Here is a 22,473-nt window from a genome sequence, read left to right on the forward strand (position 1 = left end):
CCACAATTTTCTCTAATTAGCTCAGGTCAAGCTGACTTGTCTAGCTCAGCAGCTGTTAGAAACTGTATCAGAAAATGTCCTGTTACATCAGTTTGTGTTCAGCTTAATTATCTTATCAAAAATCATGATTCTTCTTCTTCGTTCATTTACTCATATGTATGAGTGAGCTTTTCCATGTATGACCCGTGCCCCCCACCCCCCTGCCATGTTTTTGGGGGAGGGGGGAGGGGATGCATGCTGGGTATGTTCTTGTTTCCATAACCCACCAAATACTGACATAGATTACATAGATCACTGGATCTTTAGCATGGGTATTTGATCATCTGCATGCATATACTCATGAAGGGGATTCAGGCACATGCAAGTCTGCACGTCTGTTGACCTGGGAGGTCAGAAAAATCTCCACCCTTTACCCACTAGGCACCATTACTAAGATCCGAACCTGAGACCCTCAGATTGAAAGTCCAATGTTTTGACCACTTGGCTGTTGTACCTGTCAAAGATCATGATGGATACCAAGAGTCACAGTTTTACTGGATCACCTGTATGCAGTTGTTGAAGCAGAAAATATGTATTGTGTTGTGTTTGTCAGATTAAGAATACAGTCAGTAAAAAAACTATTATCTTATCTAATAAAGTGACCTTATAGTCACAAATAGGCAAGTATTTGTCTTCAGTATTATAGTCACCTTGTGCAGTAACTGGCTTGCACTTTTCGCAGTTCTTGTGAAGGAACCTTGACACTATTATTCCTTTCATGTAAATTTACATAAGCTTGTTTTCAGTTTCTATTTCAATCTTATTATTATGTTTTAATATTCAAGTATCTATCTTGCAATCTTCTTACTTATGTTTGTTATAGTGTCTGTCTATCTCAATCTCCCTGTTTATATTTGTTTGAGTGTCTGTTACAGTTTGTCTTGTTTGTTTGCTTTGAGTATCCTATCACAGTTTTCCAATTTTTATTTCTTTGGGCATTTATCACATTCTTCCATTCATGTTTGTTTGAATGTCTGTTACAATCTTCCAGTTGGTCATCTCAGTCTTTGTTGAGCATGCTCTTACAATTGCTAGCTGTGAAAATCTTTACTTCCACTTTTTCCTCTTTATCATTGTGTCATTGGTGAATTCGTTGTTTCATATTTTTTACCACTCCTTTTTTCTTTTCAAAAGAACACTTCCAGAGAGAGAGAGAGAGAAAAAGAGATTGCCTAAATCTCTCTCTTTCTCAGCATTTGCGGTTTTGTTGACATTATATGTATGTTTGAACAGTATCTCTATATGTGTGTGTGTGTGTGTGCATGCATGCACATGTGCTTGCATGTCTGCACATGTTTTACATGCTGTATAACCCAAGTTTACAGCTCACAGAGTATGGCAATCTTTTTTTCTTCTTCTTATTTTGCAGCTGATATTGACAAGTACACATTATGCAAGGACTGGATTGTGATTCATACTTTTTTTTTTTTTTTTTCTTTTTTTTTTATTAGTCATAAAACATAAATTCTCTCTGATTGACATTTGATATGATTTTTGCGAGTGAAATACCTTTGAAATGATTATGTATCCTTGTGATTCATCCTGTACTTTCTTTCTGAATGGGAAAATAAATATCACTGCCATCTCTGACAGAGAATGGGAGTTGTGGACTGACACTTTGTTGTTGTATAACTGTTGTTTTTGTGATTCTTGTCAACATCAAACTTTGTTGTTGTATGACTGTTGTTTTTGTGATTCTTGTCAACATCAAACTTTGTTGTTGTATAACTGTTGTTTTTGTGATTCTTGTCAACATCAAACTTTGTTGTTGTATAACTGTTGTTTTTGTGATTCTTGTCAACATCAAACTTTGTTGTTGTGTAACTGTTGTTTTTGTGATTCTTTGTCAACATCAAACTTTGTTGTTGTATAACTGTTGTTTTTGTGATTCTTGTCAACATCAAACTTTGTTGTTGTATAACTGTTGTTTTTGTGATTCTTGTCAACATCAAACTTTGTTGTTGTATAACTGTTGTTTTTGTGATTCTTGTCAACATCAAACTTTGTTGTTGTGTAACTGTTGTTTTTGTGATTCTTGTCAACATCAAACTTTGTTGTTGTGTAACTGTTGTTTTTGTTATTCTTGTCAACATCAAACTTTGTTGTTGTGTAACTGTTGTTTTTGTGATTCTTGTCAACATCAGACTTTGTTGTTGTGTAACTGTTGTTTTTGTGATTCTTGTCAACATCTAACTTTGTTGTTGTATGACTGTTGTTTTTGTGATTCTTGTCAACATCAAACTTTGTTGTTGTATAACTGTTGTTTTTGTGATTCTTGTCAACATCAAACTTTGTTGTTGTATAACTGTTGTTTTTGTGATTCTTGTCAACATCAAACTTTGTTGTTGTATAACTGTTGTTTTTGTGATTCTTGTCAACATCAAACTTTGTTGTTGTATGACTGTTGTTTTTGTGATTCTTGTCAACATCTAACTTTGTTGTTGTATAACTGTTGTTTTTGTGATTTTTGTCAACATCTAACTTTGTTGTTGTATAACTGTTGTTTTTGTGATTCTTGTCAACATCTAACTTTGTTGTTGTGTAACTGTTGTTTTTGTGATTCTTGTCAACATCAAACTTTGTTGTTGTGTAACTGTTGTTTTTGTGATTCTTGTCAACATCAAACTTTGTTGTTGTGTAACTGTTGTTTTTGTGATTCTTGCCAACATCAAACTTTGTTGTTGTGTAACTGTTGTTTTTGTGATTCTTGTCAACATCAAACTTTGTTGTTGTGTAACTGTTGTTTTTGTGATTCTTGTCAACATCAAACTTTGTTGTTGTGTAACTGTTGTTTTTGTGATTCTTGCCAACATCAAACTTTGTTGTTGTGTAACTGTTGTTTTTGTGATTCTTGCCAACATCAAACTTTGTTGTTGTATAACTGTTGTTTTTGTGATTCTTGTCAACATCAAACTTTGTTGTTGTGTAACTGTTGTTTTTGTGATTCTTGTCAACATCAAACTTTGTTGTTGTATAACTGTTGTTTTTGTGATTCTTGTCAACATCTAACTTTGTTGTTGTATAACTGTTGTTTTTGTGATTCTTGTCAACATCAAAACTTGTTGTTGTATAACTGTTGTTTTTGTGATTCTTGTCAACATCAAACTTTGTTGTTGTATAACTGTTGTTTTTGTGATTCTTGTCAACATCAAACTTTGTTGTTGTATAACTGTTGTTTTTGTGATTCTTGTCAACATCAAACTTTGTTGTTGTATAACTGTTGTTTTTGTGATTCTTGTCAACATCAAACTTTGTTGTTGTATAACTGTTGTTTTTGTGATTGTCAACATCAAACTTTGTTGTTGTATAACTGTTGTTTTTGTGATTCTTGTCAACATCAAACTTTGTTGTTGTGTAACTGTTGTTTTTGTGATTCTTTGTCAACATCAAACTTTGTTGTTGTATAACTGTTGTTTTTGTGATTCTTGTCAACATCAAACTTTGTTGTTGTGTAACTGTTGTTTTTGTGATTCTTGTCAACATCAAACTTTGTTGTTGTGTAACTGTTGTTTTTGTGATTCTTGTCAACATCAAACTTTGTTGTTGTGTAACTGTTGTTTTTGTGATTCTTGTCAACATCAAACTTTGTTGTTGTATAACTCTTGTTTTTGTGATTCTTTGTCAACATCAAACTTTGTTGTTGTGTAACTGTTGTTTTTGTGATTCTTGTCAACATCAAACTTTGCTGTTGTGTAACTGTTGTTTTTGTGATTCTTGTCAACATCAAACTTTGCTGTTGTGTAACTGTTGTTTTTGTGATTCTTGTCAACATCAAACTTTGTTGTTGTGTAACTGTTGTTTTTGTGATTCTTGTCAACATCAAACTTTGTTGTTGTGTAACTGTTGTTTTTGTGATTCTTGTCAACATCAAACTTTGTTGTTGTGTAACTGTTGTTTTTGTGATTCTTGTCAACATCAAACTTTGTTGTTGTGTAACTGTTGTTTTTGTGATTCTTGTCAACATCAAACTTTGTTGTTGTGTAACTGTTGTTTTTGTGATTCTTGTCAACATCAAACTTTGTTGTTGTGTAACTGTTGTTTTTGTGATTCTTGTCAACATCCTACTCCTTTGTTGTTTTTTATCACTGTTGTTTCGATTATCCTTGTCAACATTTCAATCCTTTGTCATTGTTGTTTTATAATACTGTTGTTTTTGTGATCATTGTCTACATTTTGCCCCTTTGTTGTTGTTTTATATATTGTTGAATCTGTTATTCTCGTCAACAATTTACTCCCAACTTTGTCATTGTTGTTTTATATTGCTGTTGTTTCGGTGATCCTTAACACTTTGCTCCCTGTCATAACCCTATGCCTTGACCTCACCATACAAGCCACATCATCACCATCGTCCACATTCATCATCAATACAGAAAAAAAAAAAGTTCCTATTTCTGTGGCCTTTCATGCACTGCCCTCATGGTAACCTCAATTTCGATCCCCATTTACTTCCATGCTTGTAGTGAATATAAGTATTCATCATGACCAAACTTCATGGCAGCCACAGCCACAAAGAGCTGGAGAAAATGGTATCGTTCATCACCAAAGCTAGAGTTTTATTTATTCATTCATTTGTGTATTTATTTATCGATTAATTTAACTCTCTCCATACGAACGGCGAAAGAGACGACATTAACAGCATTTCAGCCCAATTACCATCATCAAAATATTGCAGGCGGAAGGCTCTTATACTGAAGAGGTGAATGTTGACAAAGAATACCACAATTCTGATGACGGAAGCTAAAGGTTGGGTCATTCAGACACCCACTGGACATCCGAGGGGTCTGTGTAGAGGAGAAGAGAGCACTGGCCGTACTGAGTGAGTTAATGACGTGTCCAGATTGCATTTTTTTTTTTCTTTTTTACTCAAGGCCTGACTGGGCGCATTGGGTTACACCGCTGGTCAGGCACCTGCTTAGCAGATGTGGTGTAGTGTATTTGGGTTTGTTCGAACGCAGTGATGCCTCCTTGAGTAACTGAACCGAACTGGACTAATGGTGGAGCTGTGAACTGTCATTGGATGGACATCCAAGGCAGCCTCTACTCTGGGGGTGACGTTCACTCAGTCTGGCTCTGCAACTAAGTGATTATTGTCGACAAAGGGGGGCTTGGTAGATGGTGTCCTTTGTACATTGAATCAGAACAAGCACTACTTTACAACACCAACTCTGCAGCAGTGCAGGGTCTCCTCAAGTATGTGGCCTCCTGGTGACCTAACACTGACAGTAACTGCCCCTGGACTGCTGATGCTGGTACTGCGACAGACAGGTGTGGCTATGTACTGGATGCTCGGAATGAGCAGTATGGGAGTAATGCCACTGAAACAGTGCAGATGATAGGGCAGCAAAAAAAAAAAAAAAAAAAAATTAAGGCTGGAGGTAGTAGGCAAGCAAGATACATGGAGACTTACAATCCATCACACACACCAAAATCACCGGTTTCATTTCACATCCATCACACAAAAACATGCTCACAAAATAAAGTAATACTGGAGAACGAATATGACTAGCCAATCTTTATTTATTCTGTGACTGTTTCATACCACCATCCAACATTGTCAGAATGCAACAAAAAGCCAGTTCATGGACTGTCCCAGACAACAAATTCAAACTGTGCAATCAAAAAGGAAAAAAAAACCAAACACCTGTGTCATGTGCGTAAAGAAAAGCATACAACATAACAAAAGCCTTGGCCATACAAGGTAACAAATATGAAACCGCAACAGTGTAAAATAATACTTCCAATCAGCTAAGTGTACAGAATATAATGACAATAGTAAATATGATGTTGAAAATAATAACTAAAAATAATGACAGTGATAACAATGCTTGAAAAGAAAACCTTTGAAATCAACAATTATGATGAGGTTTAAATTGAAAACAAATTATTAGATCAACAACAATAAAAGACCAAAATTAAAACACATCTCATTTCCTCTTCTCTACTGTGAATATCATGTGATATATCATGATTTTATATTATGAAAAAAATAATCATAATACATAATAAAAGCACAAATTAAATGACAGTGTCAATGCACGGCACTGTCACTGATCCCGAAACCTGGTTTGGTTGTGGTGTCGCTGCACTGTTGAAAGCATCAACAACATTCTCCATTTCTTGTATAATTTTCGCATACCATTTCACAAACAATTTAAAATCTGATCAACCAGTAACTGCAACAATTTACTCAGTAAGTATCATACACATCATTTTCGGAATATGGCACTAATTCATTCTTCAGGTTTTCATTGTAGTTGACTTCTCATCTGCACAGTTTTCACAAATCAGTACATAACTGATTAAATCAACCAGTAAATCCATCAACTGGTTCATTATGAATTATTAGTCGTTTGACTACATATGGAACTAAAACAGTTTTCAATGTTTGACAGCAGTCTGTGTCTCGCCCATCAATATTCTCAGTCAACTGAAAATGAAAATTCTGACATAAAGACATCATGAAACCCAAATGTTTTTCCTAGCACAGACAGGAACCTGAGACTTTTCTCTCTGGCAGCTGGCGAGCAACATTAGCTTGAGTATCTAAACATCTCTTGCACTGATACTAAAAAAAAAAGAAAAAAAGACTATGAAGACTGATAAAAAGCTGTTGAAGTATCTGTACCCTTCTGCATTTGTTCCTGCACATGCATACATGTGTGTCCACACTCACATACATGCATGCAATACACACATATGCATGTACATACACACACACACACAAAACTATACCAGTATGTATGCGTTAAGAACAGAACAGAACAGAACACACACACAAACACACACACTCACACAAACACACGTATTTCCTTAAATCTAAACTATATGTGTTTGGAATGTGCGACTGTTAGTATAAGAAAAACAATAAGTGGCATCTTATGAAATCAAGAACCATCTAATCTCTCTCCAAAACACAAAGTGTTTAAATCAGTTAATTTTGCATCAGAATGAAAAGCTGCCTTTCAAACAATACTATTAAAAATCTCCAGTCACATTTTATTATTGGGTACCCTGAAAATCCCAAAGCACATGATCCCAAAGCAAACACTGTTCCATTTGCTCCAAACTTTCATCCATGTTGGAACACTAATTATTTTTCAGAGGCCCTGAAAACAGCTGTTAAAAAACACTTGACCCTCATGATAATCAAATTATGAGGCCCTGAAACGGGATACAACTCAAGAGATCTGATTACACCCTCAAGATTATTTCAATAACAAAGCCCCAGAAAGTGGCTGCAACAAAACAAAGTGATAACTGAAAAAAACCCAAAAAAAACCCCACCTCATGATTATTAAGTAACAGGGCCCTGAAAGGGATTTTAACGGAAAAAAAAACCCTTAACAAACCATCAATCCACATAAATCATAGCTCCTGGACCAGGCTGAGTGGCAAAGTGGGCCTCAGCGACATGTGGGGCCTTGGCAGGGTTGGGGGTGAAGTACTTGTCCCTGATGGCGGAGAAAAGAGGCCCTGTTTTCTCATTGTTGACCAAGGACACCACGCAGCCTCCCCACCCAGCACCCACCATCCTGCACCCCACCACGCCGGAACTCCTGGAAAACAGGCATCATACGTTTGTTTGTGGCTTCCATGAGCAGCGAGTCTTTCAGGTGAGATGATAGACCAAGGTCGCATGTGCAGCAGCAGCATGCACTTGGCACACTGAAAAAGAACCCATGGCAACGAGTGTCTGGCAAAATTATGTAAAAAGAATTCCACTCTGATAGGTACACAAATATAATTTATAAGCATGCACTCAAGGCCTGACAAGCGTGCTGGGTTACGCTGCTGTCGGGCATCTGCCTAGCAGATGTGGTGCAGCGTATATGAATTTGTCCAAACACAGTGAGAAACTGAAACTGTCAGCAAGACTGCAAATTGTTGCATATCTGTTCAGCCTCTGTGTGTCTGTGTGTGAGTGTTTGTCTCTGTGTGTGCAAGCATGCATTTTCACGCTTGGGTGGTGTATGCGTGTGTGAGGGTGCACATGAATGGGCTTCACTGAGTATGGCCCGTTTTCTTTCATGTTTTTGTTTAAATCATTTGCCTTCAACTTATCTTTCCCTGCACTATATTCTTATGTATACCTTTTTATCATTATCATTTATCTATTCTTTTTTTTTCCACCTCAAGACACGGGTACATAACTTAATAACACCAACTCTGCTTTGTGCCTCTTTTCAGTTTGTACACAATCACCTGTAAAAGTCACAGAGGATTCAGTGATCCTTAAGTTCTCTTGGTTTCTCTGTACTTTTTAGCTAATTGTTTATTATTATTCTTCTTCTGCATTTGTGGACTGCAACTCCCACATTCACTCAATACAAGTGAGTGGGATTTTATGTGCATGACTTTTTACTCTGCCGTGCCAGCAACCATATTCTATTTCCGGGGATACTCATGCAGGGAATGTGCTTGTTTCCACAGCCCACGGATGCTCCTATGGATTACAGGATTTCTAACATGCATATTTGATCTTCAGCATACGCATACACACAAAGGGGATTCAGGCACTAGTATTTTTTAGTAAGTCTGCACATCTGTTGAACTGGGAGATTGAAAAATCTCCACCCTTAACCCTTTAGATGCTGCTACTGGGACTGGAACTCGGGACCCTCAGAATGAAAGTTCAACACTTTTACCATTTATCTTTTGCACCCATCCAAGTAAGTTATTCATCCTTCACAGTGTGTGTCATGGTTAAAAAAAAAAAAAAAAATTTTTTTTTTTTTAAACAGAAGGGAAAAAAAGACCCGGAGACAACTCTCATAGCTACTTACTCTGTAAAAAAAAAAAAAAAAGCTACATGTTTGACAATGCATGGAGCAACTTCTTCATCTTCATAAAGAAACCCCAAGAAAGAACAAGGACTGTTGAAAATTCACCCATTACATGGCTTCGAGGGCAAAAAAAAAGGAAATTTTCTTCCTAAAATTACATTTAAGTAACATACTTACCGTGACCCACTAATGCAGACTCCGGCAGGGGTCTGATGTTCCTGTCCTATGCAAACTACTATCAGCCTATGCGGAGAAAACGAAAGTAGCTACGGCCGATAACCTCCTGTAAGGAGGTAATCTCCCCTTGCCCCCCTGACTAGCGCCCTCTTTTGATTTTTCAACTCACAAAACACAGAATCTGACATCGGCTGTAAAAAAAAACAACAACAGGTCTTCTTTAACCAGCACACTGGAGAAGTAATACTGACTACTGCTTCAATGTAAAATGCGTTTTTTCTTTTCTTCCCCAAAAGCCATGCTGAGACACACTAAATGTGTTCTTCAATTCAAAGTCAGTTCACAACCAGTGATTTTAGACATAAAATGTGAAGTACTTCCAAGGAAATCACCATACTTTTGTTGCAAAAACAAACTGTTACTGTGCTTGCTCCTCAGTTTCAGTTCAATCTTTTATCTCACTCTATTGTGATTGAATAATAAGCAGGAGTCCTCTAAACAGCACTTAGCATATTTCATCAGCATATGTAAAAGAACCCACGACAATAAAGGGGTTATCCCTGCCAAATTTCTGTAGAAATATAATCCACTTTGATAAAATTTGAAAAAAACCAACTTACAGATCGAAAAAAAAAAAAAGGGTGGCACTGCACTGTAGTGACCTGGAGAGTGCAGCCCAAATTTCACACAGACAAATCTCTTGTGATAAATGGTAACACATTACAATACAAAACAATACAATATAATTAATACAATTATCAGGGGTGGGAGCGAAACTGAAAACCTTGTGGACAAGACTCAGGGACACACTTAAGGCCATGGTGAGTTGCTGGGGCAAAACCAAACAAACAAACAAACAAGAGAGGCAAGGCCTTCAAGACTCACTTGTGATACACTTAAAAAAAAAAATCCAAGCTTTTTATGTTTTGAGTATAATTTCAAAATGTAATGTTTAAGATGAGAAAGATCAGTTTAAAGCAAATTATGTCCCCTAGCATTAATTACAGAGTAATTTCCCTTTTTTACTATCTGCACCAAAACGTTTGCAAAATAAATAAAACTTCCATGCATAGCAAAAGAAGTTCCTGTTTGAACAAAAAATGATAATAATGACTGCTCTTGTTGTTGGGTCAGAATATCATATGAAAGTGCCAAGTTTAGAGAATACAAAAAATATACATATAACAGTAAATGCAGTTTGCATATAATTAGGCTTCATTTTTTATTTTTTTGTGCCCATCCCAGAGGTGCATTATTGTTTTAAACAAGATGACTGGAAAGAACTGAATTTTTCCTATTTTTATGCCTAATTTGGTGTCAACTGACAAAGTATTTGCAGAGAAAATGTCAATGTTAAAGTTTACCATGGACACACAGACACACACACACACACAGACAACCGAACACCGAATTAAAACATAGACTCACTTTGTTTACACAAGTGAGTCAATAAAAACCTGGCAAAATGCTGACAGAGAAATCCATACAACACAGAAGTGCTCCTCACCCCTGTATTACATCACAACTTACTTGCAGACCTCCACCAACATATCTGTTTCAGGATGAGTACATTCGTACAGGTCCTTCAGACTCTGCTGACTGGCATCTATCAGGGCGCCAAGTTTGGTCAGTACGTCAGGAGGTCGGGTGTCACACAGCTTCTTGAACTGGAAGACACGGCTGGCTTCAGCAAACACGTGGACAGCCCTCTTGTACAGCTGGAAGGAGGTCACTGAAACATCGCATCAACCTCTGTGTGTCAGGGGGGTGCATGTGCGTTTGTGTCTCACCACAGAAAACTGTATCCTGTGTTTGAGTGGTACAGCAAAACACCGGAGCTGAGTTCCACAAGCGATCTCAGCAATACCGCATTTGCTTAGCGTTAAGAATTCTCCAAAGTCTGCACTGATTCCACAGAATAAGGACAATTCTTAAGTCAATTAACTCTGTGCCTGAGCACTGCTAGGGCGTCAAAAATTGTTTCATTACAATGGTTTCCAAGTTTCTACAAAAACATAAACCACAAGCAATGACAACTAACTTCTTCAGGTTTTTTTCTCCATAAGGCCTGACTAAGTGCGTTGGATTACGCTGCTGGTTAGGCATCTGCTTAGAACATGTGGTGTAGTGTGCATGGATTTGTCCAAACACAGTGACACGTCCTTGAGTAACTGAGCTGAACTGAACCACATGTGTTGATTTCAAAGAAAAAAATGGTCGGTTTCAGTACATTTTCTACATTTTTCCCCCTCAGTATGGCAGGGAAGCCTGCCAAGGCTGTAAACTCCCCACGGTTGAATGGGTTAACCCAAAGCAAACTTATCAGTATCAGTATCAGTAGCTCAAGGAGGTGTCACTGCGTTCGGTCAAATCCATATACGCTACACCACATCTGCCAAGCAGATGCCTGACCAGCAGCGTAACCCAACGTGCTTAGTCAGGCCTTGAGAAAAAAAATAAAATTAAAATAAATAAAAATAAAAATAAAATAAAATAATAAAAAATAAATAATAATAATATAATAAAATATAAAATAAAAAGAAATAATAAAAATAAAATAAAATAAAATAAAGTAAAAAATAACAAAAATTAAATAATAATAATAATAATTTTTATTAAAAAAATAATAATAAAAATAATAATAATAATAATAAATAAAATAAAATAAATAAATAAATAATAGATAAATACATAAAAATACTACTAATAATAATATCTAAAAGGCGCAAAATCTTGATTAAGCTAATGCTAGGTGGGCGCACACACACACACACGCACACATGCACACATACACACACACACACACAAAAAGATAAATAAGCAAATAAATGTAAAACATGCAGACACGCGTTCACACATACACGCACACACACATGCATAGCAGAAATGCAACAAACATGCAGTTTCACAGACATGAAAGCACGATCAAATACACGTAAACGTACATGAGCACCAACACACAAAGCAAACTTAGCACTGCTGAAATCACTCATGCCACCCAGCCCTGCAGCAGATCACAGAGAGGCACTGCTGAGTCAGTGTTTGCAATGCTCATACACATGTCCCTTTCCCTTTTCCAATCCTCTGATGTCTAATTCTTCATCCACTGAATGAAATCACAGAGTCTGAGGACAGTGCATCCCAGAATTTGTGTCGCTGCATGCTTGTTTGTGTTCATGACGATGTGCTTGAGCACACAACCGTGTGCATGCACACACATCACACACACACACACACACACAAACTACACACACACACACACATATATACCCCCACCCCAACCACACACACACACAACTACACACACACAACCACACACACACACACATATACCCCCACCCCAACCACACACACACACACACACACACACTCCACTCCCACACAGACCTCCTAATGTATTCTGACTCAGGCTGGTGGACGCAAGGTCATCACTGGTAACCTCCAAAATCTGTAGAACTTCATCTTTTGTGTACTCCGACGTCTTCAGGGTGTTTTTCACAAGCTCCACCATGTCCTCCAACTCCATCCCCAGCTTCTCCTGTATGTCCCTGAGACGGCGAACCTCTCGCCATGGCAGTCCTTTGAGCTTTGCCAGCACCTACAAAATATACCAACACAGAATACATGATACTTCATCATCTCAATAAGAGAAATTCATGTGTCATGTATGCTACGGAAACAATAAACGAGAATCACAGTCACTCAATATGAATACATAAAAGACATAAAGTGCTGAAAAGCTAAGATGATGTGACACCCTCGTTCAATAATCACAATCATCCACATATAATGATCACACTACTTTCACAGTCATTCATTATGTATACATAAAGAACGTGAAATACTTAAACACAAAGTTAATGTTAACTAATCTCAAATATAATAATCACAAATCAACACATGCAATTAGCACAGTAAGAGAACGGAAATAAATATCACACTCTAATTAAAACAAAAATGGACATGATCAAAAATCAGGCTATTCAACAGTATCTAAAATTAACACAGAAAATTCCAGTGAATGGCTGTGCTTGTTACATGAGCTCATATTCTTTTTGCATTGTGTTGGTATCAGATTAGAACAGCTTATTCACACACACACACACACACACACACACACACACACACACACACACACCACCACCACCACCACCACCACCACCACAGACACACACACACATACACACACATGCACAATGCACACATACAAACACACACATCAAACACACACACACATTAAACACAACACATACACAACACAAACGTGCACACACACACACACACACACACACACACAACACACGCAACACACACACACACAAACACAACACACACACACACACAACACACGTACGCAACACACAAACACAACACACACACAACACACACACACGCAACACATAAACACAACACACACACACAACACACACACACGCAACACACAAACACAACACACACACAACACACACACACGCACACACACACACACACACACACACACACACAAACACACACACACCTGTGCAGCCAAGCGACATTCCACCACCCTGGTGTTAAACTCAGAGGAGGCGGCCTTGTTGTGCTCGGCCAGACTGTTGCTGATCAGAAAACTGGCATCAGGGGGAAGCTGCACATTCTCAGTCTCCAAGGGATCAAACTTGATCAGCTTGGCCTGCACAGTTATGTTTCCTTGACTCAGAATCCAAACTTATTTCAGAGGTCTCAGCTTGGCCTACTCTGCTGTTGTTTCTTTTACTTAAAATCAAAAGTTTTAATTCACTTGTATCTCTCACCACCATCATCAGCAACACTGATACATGAGAGTCTTGGGCTGGACAGGCTGTGAGTGAAATAAGTTCATGACAGCAGCAATAATGATAAAGGATGTAAATATAATGATATGTTTGTTTGTTTGAGAGTATGCCTGCCTGCATGTATGTATTGTACACATTTGTGTATCATGGTTTACTGGGTGCATTTTGGCAGGTACAATAGGTAACATTGATGAAATGTGTTATGTTGAATATTAATTATGCTAATCAGGCCTTGAGTGCATGCATATTTATTTGTGTTCCAATCAGCATGGATTTCTTCCTACAGGATTTTGCTTGAGGGCAACACCATGGGTAACCATGATTTCTGTTTCAGTGAGCAAAGTGCATGCTACACACGCGACTTTATTTTATCATCTCATCCAAAAGACTAGACGCTCAGTTTGACTTTCCAGTCAAATTTGGGAGAAAGGGTAAGAGCATCAAAATATAGGAAATATATTGTCCCAAATTCTGGCTGGGGCACACACACACACACAGACACACACAGACACACACACACTGAATCAGCTCACCATCCCAGAGCTGGCCATCAGACTGATGGCCTGGTCCATTCCACCTCCCTCTGTCCCGATGTAACGCTCACAACTTGCAGTCAGCTCTGCTAACTGTTTCTGAAAGAACACAGAACATTCACATGCATTTTAATCTACTAGGCACTGCAGTGCATAAGGCGCACCCCCTGAATTTAAAGAAAAAGGTTCTATTGAACTTGTATAAGACGTACACACCCGATAAGTCGCATCTGCCAGAAAGTGAAAGTCCTTCAATGTCTCTGCTAACAGCGGATGTTGTTTTCCGAGTAGTGACATCATCTTCAGAAAACTAGCTCTGAATCAGACTTGTTTTCGTCTTCTTGTTGACTCGGTTCAGTTATTACGTTTATCTGCTGCTTTCTTTCGTTTGCACTTTTTTTTTTATATATACAATTTTACAGCCTTCAGTCAAATGTACACTGTTGTAAAGCCCCAGTTCATTAACTTGTTCAGTCAGAATCCAGTCTGCTTGCCCTGCTTTTCAGTACCGTCTGCCACTTTGCTTTGTGTTCTGCTTTTGAAAAACGATCAGTTCACTTCTGATTTCTCTACTTTCACACCAAAAATTTATCCCCAACTCAGGTACTGCTCTTTTTTTTTATGGCCTAAGGTTGAACTGCGATCACATTCAGTTGAAATTTTGTGTAGTATGCCATTTGGTTTCAATTTGATTCGATGGTGAACATGAACCATGTCAAACTGAACATCAGGTAAGACTGAAGTGTTGCTCATCAGCGTGATCTTGAGTGTTTATTGTGATCAATGATGTCAGGTACTGAATTTGTGTTAGGTGGTGCTAAGTGGTGGTCAGAATTTAGTTTTCAGACACAGACAAGGTGCATACAGCCGATAAGACGTAGGGGTCAGATGTGAGTATAAAAAAAAGTAGCGCCTTATAGGCCGAAAAGAACGGTAACCTCTCTGAAAGAACACAGAACATACACATGTATTCTAATATAACCATCCCGAAAGGACACAGGACATTCACATCTATTTTTATCTAAAATTTCTGGAAGAAGACAGAGCATTCACATGTATTCTAATATAAACTTTATAAAAGACCACAGAACATTCACATATATTCTTATCTAATCAAAGGTCAAAGAAGAAGCTTTCAACACTTTTTTTTTCTCACTACTCCAATCAATTTTCACCAAAAAATTGTGCTGTGCAGTGTTACCTCAGTTTGTCACTTGTGTTTTAAGTTGGGTTGTGTGGGGTCGTGATGGGGAAGACAGAGAGAGACAGAGAGAGAGAGAGGCAGAAAGAGAGACACAGAGAGAGAACAACTCACCAGCGACAACTTCCAGTCATTGACATGGTTCATGGTGATGGCAGCACAGCACACCAGGGCACTGGAGCTCGACAGACCAGCGCTCCTGGGAATTGAACCGTCCACCACAGCATTGAACCCCAGGGCCGTGTCGGCCCCCATGTGCTCCATGGTGCCCTTGATGCCACACAGGATGTAGTTGTGCCACTTGGGGTCTGTCTTGCTGATGGTGATGTCGTTCACTGTGCATGAAAACTCCCTGCAAAGCCAAAAACGTTCAGGTTTTCAGGACAGTAGAGGCTGAAGTTTATCAAAAGATCAATGATACTGAGGTTTTCAGGAAATTTTAAGAATAAACTAAATAAACTAATGGGCCCTTTAATCAGAATTTCTGGTATTATTCTACACACCATTCATTCTATATTATCCATCTAAGCAGCTAGGGTAATCGGTAAGAGTGTTAACAATGCATGTCTGACTTTTTCAAACATGATTCAGTTTTCAATCGCAGTGCTTTAAAAAAAAATTTTTTTTAGGTCTTTCTTTCCTTGGGGCAAGTTGAGACAGAGGGTGGAGACAGGGTGGACGTGAGACAAAGCATGTACTGTAGACACACATACAGAAACATGAAAGTGGTACAGCATAACACACAGCAATATCCTCTCCACAGAGCCTGCAGCACAAAATTTAAACAAGGGTATATAAAATGATAAAACATATAACAATGCTCAAGCACATATGCATACTCACGTACATATGCACCCGTACAAACTGTCATACGTTCACACCATCATTATCATAATTTATTTATAGCAAGACCAGATTAACAGTGTTGGACACACAAACACACACAGAGACATACACATGTACGCACACATGCATGCAAGAACACACACACACACACACACACACACACACACACACACATACACACTGCATGTACAAACACTCACTTATAGTCAGGTTTTATGTTGGCCAGAACAATGCTGCCATCAGTAGTAGGAGCAACAGCGAACACAATGTCTTGCTCAATCGCCATTGGTAAAACCGCATATCCAGAATAATCAATGTGTTCACCTGTGGATTGAAAAAACTAATTAAAGACCCTCTGCAGATCACTATCTCTCATCTGTCTCTCTCCTTTCCATCCCACCCTTTTGCTTTTTCCCCTACCTTTTTTGACAAAGAGAGTGTGTGTGTGTGTTTGCATATATTTTATATCATATATATATATATATGTGTGTGTGTGTGTGTGCATGTGTGTGTGCGTGTGTGTGTGTGTGGTGTTGTAATAAGGTTTGGTGTTCCTGGCATAACTGATATAGTGCAGTGTGATATGGTACAGGATATGTGTGTGTGTGTGTGTGTGTGTGTGTGTGTGTGTGTGTGTGCATGTGTGTTTCTGGCATGACTGATATGGTGCAGTGTGATACGATACAGAATGTGTGTGTGCACACACACACGCGCGCACATGCGTGCATGTGTGTGTGTGTGTGAGTTTGTGCATTTGTGTCTGTATATGTGTGTGTGTGAGCTTGTTTGTCTGTCCAGTGCAAGTGCTCAGTTTGGGCCAGAAGAAAAAGAAATTTTCTAACTAAAATTACGTTTAAATAACATACTTAACCATGACCTAACTAGTCCAGACTTCGGCAGGGGTCTGACATTCCTGCTTTCTTTTTAATGCCTCAACGTGTCCCTCAAAGACCTCAACACTCATCCTAGTAGCTGGAAATTGCTAGCTCTGGACTGCCCAACCTGGTATACTAAAATCAGTAAAGAAGCATGTGCAGTAGAAAACAGATACACCACAGATGCTCAGGAGAAAAGCACCATGCGAAGGCACAAGCTTTCTCCACTTCCATTACAGCACCACCTACCCACATGTGTTCCACATGTGGGCGAGCTTTCTGGGCCTGGACTGGCCTTGCCATTTACCTCCAAACCCACAGTCACAAATCCTCCATCTGGCACTGAAGCTGTCATCTTCAAATCCGAAGGAAGAACATCACAAATCTGTATGCCCGTCTGTAATGTCAGTAAATATCATATATATGCCTTCACAGGTGTGTGTGTGTGTGTGTGTGTGTGTGTGTGTGTGTGTGTGTGTGTGCGTGTGCGTGCGTGCATGTGTGTTATCTGTCTGTGTATCAATAAAGTAATATAAGGGAGATCGAGCCACATAATTTTGCGACCTGTTTGAAGACATAATTGGACGCACAACAGAAACTACAAAGAATCGATAGACAGACAGAAAATGCGAAAAAAAACTTAGCCGTATGAAGTGCACAGGAACAGGTGTCGAGATGGCTGCCGGAAAAAGAGGGCGCTAGCCAGCAGGACAAAGGGGAGATTACCTACTTCCAGGAGGTTATCGGCCGTAGTTGCTTTCATTTTCACCTGCATAGGCGGATAGTAGTTTGCACAGGACAGGAATGTCAGACCCCTGCCGGAGTCTGCATTAGTTGGGTCATGGTTAAGTATGTGTAATTAAATATAACATTATAACTTATAAGTATGTGTGTATTCACAAAAAATACATATACTTATAACCTGAGACTAAAATTAAAGGCAGTAAACCAAAATTACCAATGAGATTCACTCTCCCAGGTGATCTGGCATAAAACACGGGATTCTGCCCAAATCGGTCCTTGAACTTTTTGCGCAGGTCAGCATATCTACAACACACACACACACACACACACACACACACACACACACATGCACAGTATGAACAAAAATATGCATTCTTGTATACATGTACACATGAGCACATATAGTCAGTAACATATGCCATGGGACTGGGATTCTAAAATAGTGAATTTACAGTATATCCTTAAACATACAACAACAACAACAACAAAAGCAACCAAAAGAAGAAGAAAAAAAAAGGGGGATTCTGAAATATGAATTTACAGTTCATCCATAAACATACAAACAAAACAAAAAATAATACAATAAAGATAAAAATTAAAATAACCAAAATACTGTAATTTTCAACAAAAAGTAATCAGTGAATCTGAAAGGAACCAAGTCCTTAAGTCCAACAGAAGAAATGAATGATGTGATGTACAATAAATGGATATTAGTTCTCTTTTTTTCCCATACTGTTATAGTTTGGTGGTACTGTGGTGGAGATTATGTACACTACTTACGTATTACCAATCTGCAGACTGTCATCTCCTTAAATAGGAAAGTTCTACAGATCTCAGCATACACCCAACACACTGGTCAGGCACTGACTGACTGACACTAGTGACAGCCTTCAGAATACATGTTCGAGAATGTGTTTCAGTGGTGATCCAGACTATGTGTGGACCGGTATTTTCTAGTTTAATCCTTTTGTCTGGCTGTAAAGTTTGATATCATATGCTGTATCATGATAGGCAGCCTGGTATGGTTATTCAGCCTATAACTGATCTTGATGGTCTTTCTTGATCTGATATAACTTTCCTTCTAATCCTCTACAGTCTTTTGACTGTGGCCTAGTCTGGCACTGCTGTGACCTTTATAAGGTGAGTGAACATGGCACTGGTGGAAGGCTAATACCAGGGAAGTATATATAAATTTTCACCACGGAATCCAGGTGGTTTTTGATGGCATTCAATGTTGGACCATTCATCACATCAGAGTCAAGTTTATTCTGCGTTTCCACAATATTATTTCAGAAGTGTTGAGGAAGTCTTGTTAAGCAATATTTTGTTTTCAATTCATAATCATATTCCTTTGTTAGACTGTCTGTATTGACTACAAAATGAATATTTTTGTTATATAATCTGTGTTTGAATTTGTATACCTCCAACAGGTCATCAGAAACACTTCTACAATGCTTATTATTCAAAAATTCAAAGAAATCCCTTTTGGGATGTGGGGGATACAATAAAAATACATACTCATTGAATCACAACTTCAGACCAAAACAAGCAAAACACACACACACACACACACACACACACACACACACACACACATATGAACCACACATATGCAACAAATATGCAGTCTAACAGATCATTTGAAAGCACTTCACTTAAAAGCATACGAACCCCCACCCCCACCCCACCCCCACCCCACCCCCACTCACACACAAACATACATTCACCATCTCCTGCCCTGTCCCACACACACACACAAACATACACAACAGATATGCAACAAATAGTCTCACAATATCAAAGCACAAATGAGTGCTCACTGGCCAAACACAACATAAATAATACTAATAGAAGCACACAAACCCTCTCTCTCTCTCTCTCTCTCTCTCTCTCTCACACATAAACGCACGTACGCGCGCACGTATGCACACTCATACACACACTCCTGCGTATCGCAGCTTCCACGGCACACAATAAATCAGTGAACAATAGTCAAAAGTCTCCAGGTGTCAGCATCAAGGTACTCAGTCATACGCCGCTGGTGTCAGCGCATAGTCTTGTCTGGATTATATTCAGCATTTATTTGTTGCACATCTCTAAGTATCAGCGGTGAATGTCAAACACACAATTACGGGCTTTTTTGCTGGTGAAAGTTGAGCCACAAAAGTGAAAGTTGAGCCACAAGTATCGATAAAATCAGCCATCCACGTCACAAGGCTGTTGAGATGCCGGGCTGTATTCACCTTTTGTCTGTGTGTTACAGTGATGCACACTTCGTGCAATCATTATCAAGTTGTACTGACATTGCTCCGAAGCTGTAGTTTACAGTTTCACCTCCCTACTTTACCTTTCGCGACACTTTTCAGGAACTGACTGGACACGGGGTGGGTTGTCTGCATCTGCCATTTTGCATGTCATGTGATGTGCTTAGCCACATGGTAGCATTCCACAAGTGTTTCTTTTCCAAAGTTCATAGAAATCTCAACAACAAATAAATAAATGGATGCAGGAGGGTGGTATCAACAAAAAATCATATAGAAATTGAAAAGTTCGCAGTTTTCTTTATTTTCTTATGCTTTTCTTTCGATAAAGCCCTATTTTAGCGTCCTGAGTCCTGTTCGGTGGTCAGGGATCTGCCTTGCAGACTGATGCGGCCGCCGGTGTAGCCGGGATTTGTCCGAACGCAGTGACGCCTCCTTGGTTAACTGAACTGAACTGCACTGAACTGGTTATATATATATATGTGTGTGTGTGTGTGTGTGTGTGTGTGTGTGTGTGAACAGAATATAATAGAATAGATTTTATTGTCATGAAACCGTAAGGTTTATAAGACACAAGTGCAATGGTAAATAAATGAATAAATGAAAAACACACAATTAATCAATCAGTTAATGCAGTAAATTGCAGCAGCATTGATAAACAAATTTTCCTAATCTTGTTTGCATATATTCATCATCTGTTAGCATCACCTGACTGGGAATATTTCCTGTGTTATTCGAATTTTTAATATCTTTTAAAAATTGTTGCCTTAAGGTTTTATATTTAATACAATGATCAAGAAGATGGATTTCGTCTTCCAGGATGTTACACTTGTTGCACAATCCGTCTTCTTGTGGAATATTTAAAGGGGGATAAACACAAGAAAAAGGCAAGGAAAAGAAAACACAAAAGAAAGAAGAAAATGATATATTCCTTATTTTCTTATTATATATATATATATGTGTGTGTGTGTGTGTGTGTGTGTGTGTGTGTGTGTGTGTGTGTGCAGTTGACCCCAGATAAGTTGCTCCCCCTGCCGACCCCCTAAAATAGTCGACTTTAGCAATGGTCGACTTATCCGACGACGTGTGGAAAGTCAGCCTTTTTAAACAAAAGACAACCGATTAGTTACTTGAAAAAAGGATGTGGTAAATTTCACTGTCCCTGTGTCTGTTTTGCATCGGCATATGCCTGTTATTAAACCCGGCGACATTATTTCGGTATAAGATTTATCTGTACTCTTTAACATGTATTGATTTAATTTCTTTGTGGACCTCGCAGTTGCTCGCAGGCTATGACAATTCCGATTCAGGGTTGTTGTTTTTTTTTTTTTTATATATCATTTTCTTCTTTCTTTTGTGTTTTCTTTTCCTTGCCTTTTTTCTTGTGTTTATCCCCCTTTCTGGTGCGGCCATGATTTTGCTCATCAGTATTTTGTATTTGGTGTTGGTGACAGACGCAAATGGCAATATGCCAAAGATGATATAGCCGAAAGATAACTTGAAAAAAAGTAAATAAATCACAATGTTTCAAGCGCTACGTAGTTTTTGTTTGTTTGTTTTGTTGTTGTTGTTTGTTTGTTTCAGTTTTTGTTTGTTTTGTTGCTGTCTTTGTTTTCATTTTCCCCAGTTTTATATTTTCCTTATATCTCAGTTCGTTCTGGTTCATTGTTTTCATAGACGTTAAAAAAGAAGAAAAAAAAAGTTCAGTTCATTGTTCGTTTTGTAGTTGTTTGAGCACACTGACTGGAGTATGTTTGCTGTCAATGTGAATCATCACATAGCTGAAAATGGTGTCCAGAGTTAGGTATATACATGGAGGCTTAAAAGGTCTTGATCTAAAATGCAGCCGACTTGAACTTGATAACAGTCCGATTTCTTTTTGTTTCTGATATTTGATCTAAAAACGACTCGGAGGCTATTAGTGTTACATGTTGACAACGCTGTCTCATTCACTCTCTGTGACTGGCGATGATTTCTGTGCAGTCTGTACGTGTTTACCCCTGTACGAACTTGATTTTGCTATATAATTATTACAGTCTTTCAGCAACGGGTAAAAATTTCCAGCAGCTACTGATTGAGTTCCTTCTGCATGTTCATTTGGTTGCGGGTGTTTGAAACTTGCAAGTTTGTGGTAAAAAAATCCTTCCTCTATTTTTAGTAAGATTATTACAACATAATTCAAGGGACACCAATCCAATAC

General features: G+C 38.4%; 1 protein-coding gene across 1 annotated transcript; it reads right to left on the reverse strand.

Annotated features, from left to right (window-relative positions):
- Positions 1-5,536: 5,536 nt before the first annotated feature.
- On the reverse strand, positions 5,537-20,484 carry LOC143282058 (N-acetylgalactosamine kinase-like). Its single transcript, XM_076587505.1, has 9 exons — positions 20,360-20,484; positions 18,227-18,315; positions 16,594-16,717; positions 15,662-15,899; positions 14,347-14,445; positions 13,519-13,671; positions 12,387-12,597; positions 10,530-10,731; positions 5,537-7,595 (listed from the first exon to the last, which is right to left on the reverse strand). Exons 1-9 carry the CDS (start codon positions 20,428-20,430, stop codon positions 7,391-7,393), a joined length of 1,392 nt encoding a protein of 463 aa, XP_076443620.1. The 5' UTR covers positions 20,431-20,484; the 3' UTR covers positions 5,537-7,390.
- Between the last annotated feature and the right edge of the window lie 1,989 nt (positions 20,485-22,473).

The sequence above is a fragment of the Babylonia areolata genome, chromosome 5, assembly GCF_041734735.1.
Source record: "Babylonia areolata isolate BAREFJ2019XMU chromosome 5, ASM4173473v1, whole genome shotgun sequence".
NCBI classification, from domain to species: Eukaryota; Metazoa; Mollusca; class Gastropoda; order Neogastropoda; family Buccinidae; genus Babylonia; species Babylonia areolata.

Coding starts and splice junctions, on each gene's coding strand:
- LOC143282058 (XM_076587505.1), bottom strand. CDS start 20,430: ATGACATGCAAAATGGCAGATGCAGACAACCCACCCCGTGTCCAGTCA. Junction 13,672..14,346: donor TGATGGCCAGCTCTGGGATG/GTGAGCTGATTC, acceptor ATAACTGTGCAG/GCCAAGCTGATCAAGTTTGA. Junction 7,596..10,529: donor ATGTTGGTGGAGGTCTGCAA/GTAAGTTGTGAT, acceptor CCTGTTTTCCAG/GAGTTCCGGCGTGGTGGGGT.